The sequence below is a fragment of the Lycorma delicatula genome, chromosome 3, assembly GCF_047948215.1.
Source record: "Lycorma delicatula isolate Av1 chromosome 3, ASM4794821v1, whole genome shotgun sequence".
In the NCBI taxonomy this organism is placed as follows: Eukaryota; Metazoa; Arthropoda; class Insecta; order Hemiptera; family Fulgoridae; genus Lycorma; species Lycorma delicatula.
This window is the reverse complement of record NC_134457.1, coordinates 74,307,448-74,325,435: the sequence shown is the minus strand read 5'-3', so window position 1 is coordinate 74,325,435 and position 17,988 is coordinate 74,307,448. Positions and strand designations below refer to the sequence as shown.

Here is a 17,988-nt window from a genome sequence, read left to right as displayed (position 1 = left end):
CCGTGTCGAGCGTCGGCTTTTGAACAAGATTGCATAATCTAGTTTAAAAAGCGGTTAACTCTTGGAGAACATGTATTCGTAAAGGAAACTTATTTAGAGATGAAATTTCATGTTGTGTGTCGGAAAAAGTTCAGAGAGAAATTTGAAAAGGAGGTACCAGTGAAAAGTGTTATTCAGAAGTTAGTTAAAAAAATTCCTGAATAGGTTCGGAGTTAGACCGAAATGTGCCCGACACAGGTCAGTTTAACGACGTACAGGACATTAAAGGGTAACCCACCGGGTTGGTCTAGTGGTGAACGCGTTTTCCCAAATCAGTTGATTTGGAAGTCGAGAGTTCCAGCGTTTAAGTCCTAATAAAGACAGTTACTTTTGTACAGATTAGAATATTAGATCGTAGTTTCTTTGGTGGTTGGGTTTCAATTAACCACACATCTCAGAAATGGTCGAACTGAGACCTTACAAGACTACACTTCATTTACATTCATACATATCATCCTTATTCATCCTCTGAAGTAATACCTGAACGGTATTTCCAGGAAGCTAAACAGGAAAAAGAAAGAAAAAAGAAAAGGACATTAAAGTGGCAGTTACAAGATCTCATAATTCTTTGCAGAGACTAAGCTGGCAAAAGAATATTTCACGGGGTTCAGCCCACAATGTAGTGAGGAGAATGCTGAAGTCCGTATCGAATGCAGGTTTTCCATGAGCTGACTAATGTTGATTTTGCTGAAAGCGTTAAAGGATTCAGCGCTATCAATGGTTGAAGAACTTCATTAGAGACAGCATTGGTATTTTAGATAAAGTGTTTTTCATAGATGAAACGGGTGCGGTTTTACTTCGGTGCGTATGTCAACAGTGAGAAATATAAGACCTGAGGTACTGAAAACCCGCACATTTTCTTTGAATCTCCCCATCACTTACAAAAATAGGCGTATGGTATGCGGTTTCAAGGTGACGAATAATAGGACCCTTTTTGAAAAAATTGTGGTTTCTGCCGTCTACCGAGGAGTTATCCAACAGTTCATACTGCAAGAGGATAAGTGTGACTACTGATTGCAACAGATTAGCGCTACCTCCCATAGAGTTCGCGTTATTGTGGAGATGCTACAGGATTTTTTCGGTGGTTGAATCATTTTTAAAGGATTGTAGCCACCAAGATCCCCGATCTGATTAGTCCAGACTTTTTTTTGAGGGGGTTACTTTAAAGAAATTGTATATAGTAGCAATCCAAACAACCTGCAGGTATTGAAGACAAAAATTTCCAATGTCATCCAAGAAATAGACAGGGTACAACTAACAAGAGTATCCAGGAACATGGTCAAACGTGTTGACAATTGCATAGAAGTGTTTGGATATCATTTTCAACTCCTTTAAATTAATTATTATATAAGTGTTTACCAGTAAACCATTATTTATAGACTTAAGTAAGTGGTGGGGCTTGTTTTAAGTTGAAAGGCTGCAGAATAGCTGCTGGCCGGAGCTCGCTTTTGAGATATGAACTAATTTATTTTGAGCATATGAATTTATGATGTTGGTGTTTAAATCCTGTTTTTAAACTGATTCAATATAAGTTGTATCAGTAATGAATTGAAAAGTATATATATATATATATAATCCTCTATCGGCTTATTTTAAGTGAAATTCCCTTTTGATTCATATGCTTTATCATTGAATATCATGCCTGATTAAACATTTTAATTGCATTATTTTTACTATCCATTCATCAAGTGGAGAAAAGTGTTAACGTATTTAAACAGCTGTATTTTTTGTTATTGTTAGTATTGCTTTTTCTGTTAGGAAGCACGGTTAGAGTATTTTAAATATTTTAACACTATTTGATTATTCTAGATTAATTTCTATCAAAAAAACTTATTTTTTTTGTTATACATTATTTTCATTATGAAACGTCATTTTTTCCTCGTTTTATATAAGCTCAACTAACATATAAATTTACAACCATCGTATATTGAACACAAATTAGTTGGTTATATTTTAATTTTTATTGGATGTATATATTATTCTATTGGAATTTTATTTTTATTTTTGATTACAAGTTAAGTCATTGTTTTGAATTTAACGGGTAGTTTTATTTATAGTTATTATATTTTAAGATATTTGAAAAACAAAAAATTGACAGAAATTACGGGTAATATTCAAGTTTTGATGTGAGGCACTAAATAAATAAAAAATGTATTTAACTTCATTAAAAAATACAGAAATTAAATAATTAGTTATTTGAATATAATATGTCGAGCTAACGCATAGCTTGATTTTTTCTTTTTCGTATAGAATAAAAACTAAACGTTTTTTAATTATTACGTCTTTTCTCTCGTCTATTACTGTTAGTTCTGCTTGATAATATATCCAGGCCAGATGTAATACTTTATAAATTCATGTCACTGTTAACGAAGGAAATTATTACTTACGGATTCTGACTAAATGATGTTGAGCTATATATCTGGAAGATTTCCGTTTGTCAAAGACATACCAGTTAGGTAGTAATTATTTTCACAATGTTTAATTGTAGATGTGACGATGTAGAAACTTGTATTATCCATGATAAGCAGACATTCGTTGGTTAATTTTTAAAGTAGGTGTATTTAGAGGATTCATAAGTGGATGCTATACCTATGATATTTACCTTATAACTGAATGTTGAATAAATGCCTTGTAACAAAACAGAATGTTAGAGAATTAGTAATTAATTATCTCTGTAATATAAAGAGTTCCAAGAATTTGACTTTTTGAAAATGGTCAATTTTCGGGGAAAAAAGTAATTTCGGGAGTTCAAAACATCACTTGGATACTTTTTGTAAATTCCAGATGTCTGTGTGTATGTAAAACCAATTCTTTTACGCTGATATATATCTGTACCTATGAAACATTTCCTGAATAATTCATTATCAACGCGTAGCACAAATCACTGAAGATAAATTGATAAAAATTTTATACACATTCTTCTTACGGTTTAAGTGTACGTTAAGAAAGCATTTTATTTTAAATTTTGAGTATAAAAGGTTAAAATGAAGTAACGTTGAATATTACTATTTTTTGAATTTCTAGATAATAAATGAATATATCAACTCGATTTTTGTTGTGTTTGTTTTTGTGTGATTTACATGTGAATTTCTTACAACCAATTTCTATATTTTTCGAAAAGAAATGAAGGAGGTTAAAAATATTTTGAAAAATGACTGCAAATTTTCCTCATTTCCTACTACACTAAAGGAGATATTCACTCACTCGATTTGAGCATGCGAATATTTTTCAAATAAATATATAGAACAGTATTCGAATTTTTTGAATTTTTATTTTTTAAGTGTTATGACGGTGTACGGCGCGGCGGCTCAACCAATACAGTCACAGCCATTGTTGCTGTATGAACGATGCGACTGGCTGCACCTGCCTGCGGTTACTTAACTAACAAACAGAGTAAAAAATAAAAAAAATTAGAAACGAAGTACAATCATCTAGTGGTGTTTATCGCGTAACGCTAAGAATCGGGCAAAACAAATTTTTACTCGTCCTTCGTACGGGTAACCAGTTATAATAATAGTAATTACTATTTAGAAGATGGAGGCCGACTATTTTGAAACCCGCTTACTTCAGATCGCTCAAAAATTCGGATTGTGTGCTGACCAAACTGTTCTTCTGAAGAAATTACATTACACCAGCGTTTCTCAACTTTTCAGTATTTGCACCCAAATTTCAATCACAATTTTCATCGCCCTCCCCTCTCATACAGTAACAGTGTATAAAATAATAATATATTTTGAGTATTTTGACGCTAAAGATAACTACGACCTTAATTACAAGCCTTACAAATTACCAAGAATAAGTAAATTTATTGATATTTGCAACACCGATCCGCTGCATTGACAAAACCAAAATCGATGCCTCTTTATTCCTCTCTGTCTTACTTCCACCATATTCTCCATTCTCGCAGCTTCGCGAGAAGTTCCGACTTGTTTCAAAACATTCTGGAACGTCTGCGCGACTGTCTACGCAAACTTGTTTAAATGCTACATCTCGTTCGATTCCAGCCAGACTCAGTCGAATCGGTCCTTCTAATGCTATCGAATCTATCGTGAATGTGTATGTTGTAATTGCGTCTTAATTGCAATTCACGGTATTAAATATTCACTGCAGTAGATTTAGAGAATCATGGATAAATATTTAAGAGGGCGTAAGGGAGCATTAGACGATAGTGAAACATCAACAAATGCACAGACGAGCGTGGTTCCAAAAATAAAATCAACAAAATATTCTCAAGATTACTTAGATTTTGGGTTTACCAGTACTGAAGTAAATGAAGAAGAAAGGCCTCTGTGCGTCATTTGCTCAAAACGTTTGCTAGCAGACAGCATGAAATCTAATAAACTTAAACGATATTTAGAAACGCTTCATAGTGAGTACATTAACAAACCCCGAGAATGTTTCCAATTAAAATAAAAACATATAAAAAGCAAAGTTCATATTTTAAAAAACTTTGTCTGTGAATGCCTTTTACAGACTTCATATAAAATAGTCCGATGTAAAAAACCTCATACCATTGGTGAAGAGTTTATTTTGCTAGCTGTAATTGAGATTGTAGAAACTATGTTTGGAGATAATTTTGCCAAACAATTGCAGTCCATACATCACACTGTTGTCCGTCGAATTGGTGGTATAGCCGAAGATGTACAGCATCAGCTTTTCGGGAAGTCGCGTGACAAATTGTTTTCAATTCAGCTTGATGAAACAACAGATCGCAATAAAGGCTCATTTCATTACCTATGTTCGATTTTGTGATGGTATGTCAGCGGTAGAACTACTTTTTTGTAAACCAATAGAACTCAGAGCAACAGCACTCTGATTTGCTATCTTAATTGATTTTATAAACAAGGCAAAGTGAAAAAATTGCATCGGAATATGCACCGATGGAGCTCGTTCTATGTCTGGAAGATTCCAAAGTGTACAAGCTCTTATGAAAACAAAAATGTTCACAGTGTGTGTGGACAAATTGCATCATCCACAGAGAAGCTGTGGCTTCCATAGGAATGAGTCCAGGTCTGAATATTGTGCTAACGACGGTTTTAACCGTAGTAAATTATGTAAAAATGAGACCCCTAAATTCAAGAATCTTTTCTGCACTTTGTAAAGACATGGGTGCAGTACATATAGCGTTATTATTTTATTGGGAGGCAAGATGGTTATCACGTGGGAAATCTTTGCAACGTGTTTATCAGTTAAGAGATGAAATCGCTAGTTTTCTAGAAGAGGAAACCGACCGGAAGCCGAGAAGTTTCGAGATAGTTTATTTGCGATGGAATTTAGTACTTGTTCGACATAGTCGAGAAATTAAATACCTTGAATCTTCAACTCCAAGGAATAGTTAATACTTTTTGTAGAAAATTCGAATTGTGGAGCAGAAATTTAAGGCAAAAAAGCCTGGAAATGTTTGAAAATATGAATGAATGGGTTAAAATTTACAAAGCTGAAGAACAACATGTGAAAGTTGTTTTTGTAACCATTGAAAATCATTTAGCCATGTTGGCAAAGAATTTTAAAAAGTATTTTCTTGCTGACGACAACTTGTAAGCAAGTTACGAGCGTGTTAGGGATCCATTTCAATATTTGTCTGTTATACAGAATTAAGAAATTTGCATTCGGATTAGGCTGGATTGTTTTTAAAAATTAGTACACAAAATCGTATATATATACACATCACTAAGGACTGTATATACGATTCCTGTCCTTTCCTGATAAAGGTCAATTCAGGCAAAAAAGATTGTTGTTATTTGATTCTAAATAATAAAAAAATATATTATTGTAAATCTAATACACGTAAAACCTACATATCTTTTTGAGTTTGATTTTTTGATCCGGAAATTTTGCATTGAAATTAATGTAAAAAGCTGATAAATTGTTATGTTAACCGCTCTTGGAATTTAGTGAAAGATCAGATTAATGTTGTTCTATCATGCAAACAAGCCTTTTGTACGCTAATGCTTATGTCGTAACTGATGTGATGTGATGAATAAATACTGATTTATTCATCTTAATTCGTTTGTAAATAAGATAAAGTCGGAAAGGACTTTTATTACCATACCTTGTGAGATTTATTGACATTTCTGAAGGCCTGAAAGCTCAAAAGTAGTAGCCTCTTTATGATTTTGTTGTAGCGATTCTTTGTTAATGATGTTTTTTTTTAAATATCAGGGTTAATAAAAAATATCCAAAGGCTGCAGGAACATAATCTTGAGAAATGCTTCACCGGAAGTAAAGATTCTGTTCCTGTTCTCGAGTGATTAGCTGCATTTTGATGATAAGAATAAAGTAGTAAGGTGTATTATTGAAATTAGGGTACTGGAAGCAGGTCTAACTTTTTTAATTAAAAAATAACCGATTATTTATAGCTAGTTTAAGAAAATCATAGAATCGGATTAGGACAATAAGAAAATAATTGAATTAATGATTAGCTGGTTAAAATGACATATTATTATTCGAATTTTTTTTCATGTTTCACACAGTGTAAACTCATGTTACATTAAAAAGTATAGTAGTTAAGAAACTGTACTTTTTTTCTTGGAAGACAGATTTCTGAAATGAAATTAAATTTCATAGTTTAATAGAAAAGTAGTTTGTTATTGTTATAAGACAGATTAAGCCTCAAACTCATCGGCAAAGATTTACTGCAATTAATGGTACAGTTATTTTATTTTGTTACGTATTATAACTTTATCGGTTTGTAGGTGACATGAAATTGGTCATAATTCAATACCGAAAACGGTGTAATCGTTTTTTAGGATAACCACTATCTCATGCTAGTTTTATTTATTGAACTAATAGGAAGTGAAGTGGTTTCCCGTTTTCTTCACTTAGAAACAATATACTGTTCCAGATGCGTATATCAAGTCTAATAAAATCCTGGTGTTATTCATCCTTACAAGTGATTCCTTCACTGCAGGGACCGATTTTATATTAAGCTAATCTAATAATTCATAGATATAGCACATTAAATCTTACCTGTATTTTCCCCCACACCCCTGGACCGGATATATAGTCAAGCATGACTCAGTCCAGGGGCGTGCCCTTGCGACTCTAACGGGCCTCCCTGCCTACCGGCAGTAGGTCCGGCATGGGAGGTCGGCCCGCCGGTTCTGGATCTAATTTTAATTTGCCTGCCTCTAAATTCAGAGGCGGGGGTAACCGGACCTGGCTATGCCGTTCTCGGGACCCCGCCCCATCAGCCGGGACTCGGGCTTTTCTCCAATTTTTTTTTTGACCCGGGGGTTGGGAGTCCCCGTGCCTTCACACTGCCGCCCAACCGTGCAAGCACGGACGAACGGCAGCCCGGCAGGGGGCTTTCCTTCCACCCGGACTTCAGTCTGTCCCCCATTCTCTGCAATTCTTTTCCTTCCTCTTTAGGTTGTCTGTATCCATTCCCTTAGGATGTTTAGTCATTCCCTTAAACCCTTCAACATGTACGGGACAGCGGTTTCAGGTGTTACCCATTCGAGATTACAATTTAACTTGGCCCCATCCCATCGAGAACATTCAAAGAAGGTGTGGTAGGGGGTGTCCCACAGCCTGCAATATATGCAATTCTGGAATATTCTTTTACCATTTCGGTAGTGATATTTCCCAAATTCGCCGTGACCGGAGAGGAACTGTGTGACGTGACATCCAACCTCCCCAGTCACGGCTCCAACCTGGGTATGAGTCTGCTCGTCCAGGCGCCATTCCTCGCCGTGTCGTATGCCTCCTGCCATTCTTGAGATAATATTGCCGTTGCATCTTCTTTGGTCATCCCTTATATTGCCCTTTTCTCTGCAAAGCCCTGAGGCGAATCGAGGGGACCTCAGGGAGTACCCCCACCGTCTCTGCATCCACCGTTCTGTACGCACATGTTATTAAATTTTACCTAATTTGCTTTGCATGTGTCACAGCCATGTGAAAGATTGGAATAAATTTTTTTTAGCATAATAAATTAATGTATCCCTTCTGTTAATAGTGCATTATTGATTTTTAATGAATAGAGATAACTTGTATGAAGTACACATTTTTATTGTTTGTTCAGTGAATATACGATAATTATTTCTTAAAAGAAAAATTGATTTTGCATAAAATTTCAGAGTAACTTATACAAAAATAATAATGTTACCTGAATTACACCACTTTTAATAATATATTAAAGTATACGTTCTTTTTTTTTAGTACACTTTTATGAAAGTTATTTTTATGTAATCCATGATTACGTCGTTCTTATATACATTATTTGTTGCTTTTTATTTTTTCAGTTAAACCCACTTCGCTTATAAAAGTTAGAAATTTAATAAATTATGATAATTACGTATAAAATCGGTTTGTTAATCCTATTTTCGTTCTAGTACGTGTACCTTGTGTTCACTACTTCTATTCGAATTACAAAGTGGTCTTTTAAAATTTAATCGTCCAGTTGTTTAGTTCCCAGGCTAGTTCGTATTAAGTAAATATTTCACGATTTAAGTTTGTTTACTTTGAATTTTCCCTTCTGTAATTCCTTCTTATTAATTTATTATTATTTTTACCTGGGTATAATTATTATAAATCTGTGGTATACTATTTACTTTTCGTTGGTTTAATCACGCTCAGTTTTTCCTTTCTTTATTTAGCTTCTTTTTAATTAAATCAAATTAATGTCTTTTTTTAATTTTTTTATTTAATTTAAACGCTACAGAGATTTTCTTAAAATAATTTAAAAACTTAAAAATAAACGCTCAAAATAACTGTCGATGTTTTATTAATCTTTTTTGAACGAATGACGAGATGGCGACTGTTGACGTCAAATGTTTTCCAAACAGTAAAACTTTCGGAGTTTTGCAGTTTATTAAGAAATCGGTATTTTAAAAAATTTTTCTGTTACTTCACATCAACTCATCTTCCAAGTTTTGATTTTTCTACGTTTATTAAGTTAAATGGAAGAAACTTAAAAAAAAATTAAACTTAAAAAATTCCATTTAAAAATGTACCATCAATAAAAAGTTACCTAAGATTTCTTTTTTTTTGTTGGGGAGGGGTGAATTACGATGATATTTTATTGTAATAATATATTATTATTAAAAGTTTAATAAACCAAAAAAGTTTAAAAAAATTTGTATTTTAAAACTTTGATCGACTCCCCATCAGCAGTGTTTTTTTGTCAAAGTATTTTTTTTGTCACTTGCATTATTAGTATGCGTAGAAAGACAAAAAAAAAAAAATCGGTTATAAAGTATGCAATAAACAAGTTTTAAATCTGTTAAAAATTAAAGAACACGATAGCCAAAAAAAAAATAAAATAAAAAAGTAGGATGTCCAGCCAGTACAGATCATTTCACGACAATGTAATGTAGAAGTGCGGAGCCCCTAAATTTCGGACCATTACCATTAGATCCACGAAGGCTTTAAGCCAAGATGACCAGGTTAAAATGCCCGCATACTATAAACTTCCCGTTGCCTACATGTATCTTGGAAATTATATTTTTCTTTCGTTCAATGTATTGATTTTGTTTATCTTTTTTTCTAATTTTTTTATATTTAAACGTACATTTATATAGCCTATGATATTCCCGGTAACGTGGGATCATACATCTAAATTTGTTCAGCCGTTTAGCTGCTATAGTGGAACAAACAAACATACATTCATACACCCCAAAGACATAACACTCTTTTTTGGGCAGTCGTGTAATAAAAAGGTAGCCTTTTTCGTTTTTTGGGGAAGGTGGAATTTTGTGGCAATTTTTTTTTTTAAATAGCAAGAAGGATGTACGCATATACTGAGATTAATTTGAAATGGGGTTATATTTGCAAAATTTTGAAAAAATCGCTCCAATAAATTATCTACCCCATCCCCTGAAGATGTTGACTCCAAACTTTTACTAATGAATTGGCTCTTATACAATAGTCACTACAAAATTTCACCAAAATCGGTTTATCCAGTCAAAAGTTATTAAGCTTCAAACATACCAGCACGTATATATCGTACTTACAAACATTACCTCCAACTTTTTTTTCTGTTTTTGAGGGTCCCTAGGTTATGAAACGTCGTTAAATGCAAAAATCCATTTCCTATTTTTTTTTTTATTGATTACCATACTTCTCTTCTTGCAGCGTAGCTGTAGAGATATAATCCCAGGAAAGTATAAACGTTTCCCCAGAAAAGTTTTCTGAAATTTGTTTAATTTCTTATTTTTTGGTAAAATGGATCATTTGTGAATAAATCGTACAGAAATTACAGTTTTATAAACAGGGAATCCAATTACCAAAGAGGAAAAATTAACCTTTAACAAAATTCCTTTACAAAATTAAAAAAAATAAATTATTTAAATTTGCCATTTAAAATATTTGCCGGTATATAAGTTCATCGAGTAAAAATAAAAAAAATATTTTTTCGTCAAAGTTGGTCGAGTACGTGATATATTAAAAAATGTTTCGTACAAGAGTTGGACTAGTGAATTAGAAAAATATACTTTTCGTTTGAGGGAGATATTCTCAGAGAGTGTGGTCTTTATTTGGAAAAATATCAATTTTTTTCCGCTCAAATGTTAAAGAAATATATAGAGTGTCACAGAAATGTATACCCGTTTTGGAATAAACGCGACACATTTAATTTTTCACCAAACTTTATTATGTTGACTGGAACTTGTGGAGAAACAGATGCCATTTATGTTAAGTGCCAAAAATTAAATCTGGAAGGTGATGATAATCTTCCTTGATACATGTTTCAAGTCGAGAAATGAAGCTGACCTACACTCGTTCCAGTGTCTGCTGCGTGATCTGCTGTACCTCCCTACGAATAGCTGTACACAGTTGCTGTAACGTGCAGAGTATCTTGACGTACATACGCTCCTTTAAATATTCCCACAGGAAGAAGTCGCACATACTCAGGTCGGGAGATCTAGGAGGGCCAAGTAACATTTCTGAACCTGGAAATTACGTAACCAGGAAACAATTATCGTAGGGTTTGCATTGAATGAGCGGCATTGCGGTCGCCTCATCTTGTTGTAATGACCCTTCTGGATCCATGTCCGAACGCTGGAGTGCTGGCTGGAAAAAGGTGATAATCATGTTCGTGTACCGATATGAATTCACTGTCACCGCTACACTCTCCTCTTCAAAATGTAGGGACCTATATCATTACGCCTAGATATCGCGCACCAACCCACCGGGTTGGTCTAGTGGTGAACGCGTCTTCCCAAATCATCTGATTTGGAAGTCGAGAGTTCCAGCGTTCAAGTCCTAGTAAAGCCAGTTATTTTAACACGGATTTGAATACTAGATCGTGGATACCGGTGTTCTTTGGTGGTTGGGTTTCAATTAACCACACATCTCAGGAATGGTCGAACTGAGAATGTACAAGACTACACTTCATTTACACTCATATATATCATCCTCATTCATCCTCTGAAGAATTATCTAAACGGTAGTTACCGGAGGCTAAACAGGAAAAAAAAAGATATCGCGCCCCACACTGTCACACGGGATGACTGCAGAGGTCGTTGATACATCTGTCTTGGGTTTTCTGATGACCAGTACCTACAGTTTTGCTGGTTGACGTACTCGTTTAGGTGGTAATGCGCCTCATCGCTCATAAACACGTGCGTATCTGGTTCATCGTGGAGAAGAACTTGCATCATTACAACAAAATCATTCCGTTGTTCATATTCTCCTGAGAGTAATTGCTGCACACAGACCATCTTGTATGGGTGAAATAAAATCGGTCTTCAAAATTCTTCTTACCGATTTCCATTCCAATCGTAATGCTATTGCTTGACCCCGTGCGGATCATTGCGGACTTTGGAGAACTGCTGCTCTCACTCTCCCATTTTCTTGTGTTCTCACCGTACGTTCAATCCTTGGTGGTGTTTTCGAAATCACATTGCCTGTGTTTCGGAAATGTTCAGCTCATTTCATATTGATTTTCCGTGTTGTGACTGCTCCGTGTAGGCCGACGTTGAAATGACGGCGGAATGACCTCTGAACTGCCACAACCGAATCGCCGTCTCCCGCATACGTATCGTACGTGAACACGCGATGTTCCACTGACCACTCAGGCATAGTAACAAATAAATTGAAAATAAATGGTATTAGTTCACGCAAATGGTACGACAAAGTACAGGTTGGAGTAATAGTAACAGTGTTCCAAAATGGGTGTACGTCTCTGTTACCCTATAGAAACTGATTGGTTACCTCATATTTAAAAAAACCCAAACCTCTAAAACTGTAAAACTATACTGATACGGTAACAGTACTATAACTACTGTAACTGTTTGCTATAGAAACTAATAGTAAAACTATGCTGATACTGTAGAAATTATATAACTGTAGAACTGGAAAAATACTAACCATGTCGTCTTAAATCTTGGAATTATTTATTTAAATTTAGACTTATATGGGGAAAACAAAACTTTTTAATTTATATCAGTTATAACCATTTTTATTTAAATTTTGTTCCATTGTATCAGCTTGGTATAATATTAACAATGATTTTTTTTCTTTAATGATAAGTGAGGAAAAACAGGGAAATTTTATAGTATTGGGAAAACACTGAACTGTATTTAGAGAAAACTATGTAGTAAAAGATTAATTAGATCTAATCTTCTATCCTCTTTAAAATACAGCAATTGCAGTGATGTTGAAGATAATGGTCGATTAGATGCAGCAATGCAATCTGAATTTCTTTCAAGGAAGGATTATTGTAATTATCACTAATTAATTTGCTTCTCGTGTACGGGAAACAAAAAATAAAAAAAATTAAAAAAAAATATTAACTGACCGGAATACTGTTTCACGCATAATAAAAACCAGTTCAAGTATAAAATTCGTCACCTTCCAACACTATCAATTTATAAAGTTCAATTCATATTATTAAAGAAGTGTTAGTGTTTGTTTGATAAAGATATAAATATTTATTCTAAATGTACTGTTACTAGCATATTAAATTACTGCGATTGGAAAAACGGTTGAGATAGTCGACTGCGGTTCTAAATCCTATAATCATTTATTTCACTTCAGATTAAAGTGATAGAAAAAAGTTATAAATATATAGTATTTCTTTCCTTTTATGGGTTTATTTTTAAGAGTTAATCATTTCAATTTATTAGAATTTTAAATGTATTTCTTGAGAGGAATGCTGAACTGGATATGACTGGGATATTTCACAACTCTAAACTGTACGAATAAAGTATTCGTATTTTTAATTTTAAATCTTATAACTCATTGAATTTTTCATCGATTTCACACTTATTTTATTTTATCTGTTATTTCATTTACGAAAAACAGTAGAGATCGCCATTTCTGCTTCAACTTCTCTACTTTTTTCTTTTAATTAAATCACTGTACTGTAATATAAATATATTCGTATTTTACTGTAACGTGGTTCAATATGTCCACTTTAAATATTGTATAACATACTTACTATTTTGCCAATCATTTCAAACCAGGCCACTTTCTCATTTCTTGGCAACAAAATATTCTTGTCAGTTTCTTCTGAATATCTTAACTATTTTGAAATACCAGGCGATCAGCCAGGCGCTAAGAAAGCAAGAATTTATACGTCTTCGCAGATCATATGATAAGTTTTCAGATTATACATGGTTTATGATGCGTCTTTTAAGAATTTTCTTAAATTCGTCTAAAAAAATCGGACAAATTAAAGCCATAAAGACCGTGAATAAATCGTCGTTTGTTGTTTTTAGTTGGAGAATATTAGATTTTCGGTTTTTTCTGGTGTATTCAATATGTCTGTTGCATAACTATCGTTCTTTTACATTACGATGCATTACTGCACGAATTTAAACTAGTATGCACAATTGACTGTGTTCTAAGTAATGGTATATTAAAAATGACAGGCTGTTTAAAATTTCCAAAACAGTTTTCAATTTACTTTACTTTTAGAATATGAAGGTGGGATTACACCTTTACACTTACTCCTGAATTGCGTTTAATTTGTAAACTATTATTTATTGATTTTAAATATGTTTTCATTTGTAATTTAACTATTTCTCGTAACCACTTTTTTGTCAATTGAAATTTCAGCGATTGATCTTGTTTTACAACAATCACGGTTGGTTGTTTTTGCTACGATCGATTCAATTTTTTTCGCCTTTGTATACCAACATTTACAAATTTAGCCCAAAAAGGAGTGTTATGTATTTATGGTATATGGTATGTATGTTTATTCCACCGTAGCAGCTCAACGGATGAATCTGATTTAGATGCGTTGGAATCCTTACTTTACCGGGAGTGTCATAGACTATATAAATATATATATATGTATGCAAATGATCCAAAAGGAAAGAATAATGTTCTAGAAACTGATTCTGGGAGTTGAAGTTAGGAAAAAAGTTCATGCTCGAAAACTTTGTTATTGAGTTACGTCTTGGGAAACATTTCGCCGGGTTCAGTTCCTCCGGTGAAATTTTAGTCTATTAGTAGTAAACTTGATGATTTCTTATGTCTTTTGACCTGAAAAGTCGAATAAAACAGGTTCCAGAATTGTATTTCCCGTAGTTTTCATGATTCTCAACGAAAAACAGAAAAATTCGGTGTCGAAAAACATTTTTTTACGTTTTGAAGTATAATCATTTCGTTAAATGACTAATAAACGCATAAATTTTATTATCAAAACGTGTAGGAAACTTTATTCTGAAAAAAATTATTTTATAAAGTCAATGCAAAACAAAAAAAAAATCAATTAAAAACAGCTGTTTCTAGTGCAATAAATTTAGAACTTTGAAAAATTAAGATATCTTTAGTTTACTTTTAAAAAATTATTCACTGACATTTGTTCTAATAATTTATTACACAACTGCCCAGAAAGGAGTGTAATGTCTTTACCGTGTATGTACGTATGAATCTTTGTTCCACCGTAACATCTCAACGGCTGAACTGATTTAGATGTATGACCCCACATTGGAATCGTTACGTTACCAGGAGTGTCATAGGCAATATAAGTATTTATATATATTTAAATAAATTTGAAAACAAAATTATTATATTATATACTAACACTATATACTATTTTTTTTATATATTATCCTATATTAGTAATTTCCTAAATTAAAGAGTAATGTTCTTTTCTGTAGTCGTGTTTTTTAATTTTTAGTATTTATCTCTTGTTTAAAACTGTTTTCTTTTTATTGTCACATCATATTTGAGTAAGCTATACTAAGTCTATTTTTTCCCGTTTGTAATATAAGATATTCTATTTTGGTCGATTTTTAAATTTAAACAAAATAAAATTAATTATAAATAACTTAAATGGGTCGTTATGTTTATTTTACATAAATATCAGTCGATGTGTACTCGTCAAGAAAACGTTTCTAGTTTACAAAAGAAATATGTTTATATTTTTCGCTCTGAGTGTTTTAAATGTATGTTTTCTGTTACAGGAGCCGGAGAGTCTGGAAAAAGTACCATAGTGAAACAAATGAAGTGAGTACTGTGCTTATTTGCATGAATCTATTAATATAATAATACCCTTTGTATGAAATACAAAGAGAATATTAGAAATAATCAGCTTAGTTACTGATAATATCTCTCTTTCTTTCCCGCTTAGTTTTTCTTTAATAGAAACATGGGTGTTTTACGTAATGTATGCGCATATTTAAATATAAATCAATATTGTATAAATACGTTTATTTTCCGACAAAAAACCGCGTTACATTCATGAAAGCCAAAAGTGTATTTTTTTTTTTTTTTTTTTTTAATAAATGAAACTTGATGACCTATATTGTAGTGAGTCATAATAACACGATTGTTTTTTTTTTTCATTTTATGAAACTTTTATTTTTTATTTTAAAAGGAATTAGAAAGCTGGAAAATTTCAACCGGTGCAATTTATCGTTCGCTTATTATACACGGTCAAACTATCTTTTAGAAAACTGAGCTCACGGGTTGGTTCACCGACAGCATATTATATCAAGGAAGCATCGACTTAGTCGGCATTCCATATGTAGCAAAGTTAGACGTGTAGAACCGAAAATAAGAAAGAGGATTAAGAATAACTACCCTTAGGTAGTTCTAAAAATTTCTAGACAGGTTATTCCTTTAAGAACCTGTTGTTGAACAGGTTAAATAAAGGAATAATCTCGTTGTTACTCAGATTTGCATAGCAGATTAAGGTCGCTACGTAAATTTATTTTTCCTGAATTAATTCCGAGTTAAATATAATATTTCTTCCAAAAAATATTATTACGGGAAACATATTACTTTTTTCAGATATATTTTGTACCTATATTCCTTAAAAAATTTGTAAATATACATCTATAATGATTTTTAACGCTGTAAAGACGGTAAAATATAAGAAATTCCGTGCTGAGGTACTCTTTCTTAGATGTTATAAAAAGTAGTTGAAAATATCTTAAATTAACAACATTTTGGGCTATTTTTAAAAAAAATTATGTGAAAATTAAAAATTATTTATCCTATATCTTTAAGGCAATGTAAATAAAAATTTATTTCACCGTGTGAAAATCCTCACTATAAATAAAAAAAGATATTAATAGTTAAAATATCAGATTTAAGTTTGTTGTCTCTGATTGAAAATAATATGGGTGAAGAATTGTTGATCAAGACTGTGACGATTAGGGAAACGAAAGTTGAAAAATCTGATAAAAAAATGGTTAACCTAATGTGAATGAAGATTTGTTACAAAACTTTTACAAAAAAACTTATTTTTTAAACTTTTTAACAAAGTTAATTAACTGATTTTACATTAAAATAAAATACATATAAGGACTTTATTTTCATGTGTTATCAATATAAGTTGGAAAACCTTCATTTTTAAATTTAGGGATACGTATATATTATTTAGAGATAAAAGTTTTTTTTTTAGTATAATTGTTTGAGATATATTTAAATTATTAGTAATTTCAGTACTGTTACTGAAATCGCGGATTTGATTCTCGCTTTGGACAAGGTATTTTTAGATCTATCGATTCCCTTATTAATTGAATATTTGTTATAATCTTCTTTGTTATAATTGAATATTTGTTATAACCTCATCCAAGTGTAGAAATATTTTTTTAAACAGAATATATTAACTTGTCGCAAATCAGTAGTTTAACAAGTGACTTTCGAAGTCGAAGTTCAAATCCAAGTAAAAATTAGTTGCTTTTACACGGATTTGAGTACTCGACAGCGGATACCGGTGTTCTTTGGTGGTTGGAGTTTAATTAATTACACGTCGGAATGGTCGGCTGAGTTTGTATAAGACTACACCTCATTTACAAGTCATACACATCATTCTCATCTCATTGTGCCGTAGGAAGGCGGTTGATTACCACCTCACACACATTAAACATTAGGAAAATAAAAAAAAAATAAAATAACATACTTTTATATAACACTGTGTAAATATTACCGTTAAAATAGATTATTAAAAGATCTGTTTCTCATGCGGGTAAAATTTTCCCTGAATATACACTTACATACATAAACCTTCAGCATTAAAAAAAAAAAATGTTTCCATTAAAATAACTGAGATTACTGAAATAATTGAGATAACCGGGTTATTCATAAAGAATGAACCTATCTCATAACATTTGACAACATCAAGGCAATAAGAGTTGCCTTGATGTTGTCCTCGCAGGCGCGTAGCAGTGTGTCACGATTCACTGAATTTAGCGCAGTTCATATTCGACGCTTAAGGTCATCGGTGTTTCTGGGTAGCCGTGGACGAAAAACAAGATCTTTAACATATTCCCACAAGAAAAAAAAATCACATACGGCTAAATCTAGATATGTCGCAGGGCAAGCACAAAGACCAGATCTTGGGCACCGTTTCGACCCACCCATCATAGGGGCACGTTTTCATTCAAGAAAGCTCGTACCATCAGGTACTAGTGAGCTCCATCTAGTTGTAAAATGAAGTCATCTGAATCTGCTTGCGGTAACGGGAAGAGCCAATTTTGAAGCATGTCGAGAAAGGTTTGTCCTGTAACGGTGTTTCCCTCGAAGAAAAAGGATCGTAAAAATTGTCCT

General features: G+C 32.7%; 1 protein-coding gene across 1 annotated transcript in view; it reads left to right on the top strand.

Annotated features, from left to right (window-relative positions):
* Galphao (G protein alpha o subunit) overlaps positions 1–17,988 on the top strand; it is a 332,111-nt gene that overhangs the window by 49,129 nt on the left and 264,994 nt on the right. Inside the window, exon 2 of the mRNA XM_075359997.1 lies at positions 15,396–15,438. Within this exon, the coding sequence (XP_075216112.1) occupies positions 15,396–15,438 (43 nt within the window). The remainder of the gene's footprint in view (positions 1–15,395; positions 15,439–17,988) is intronic.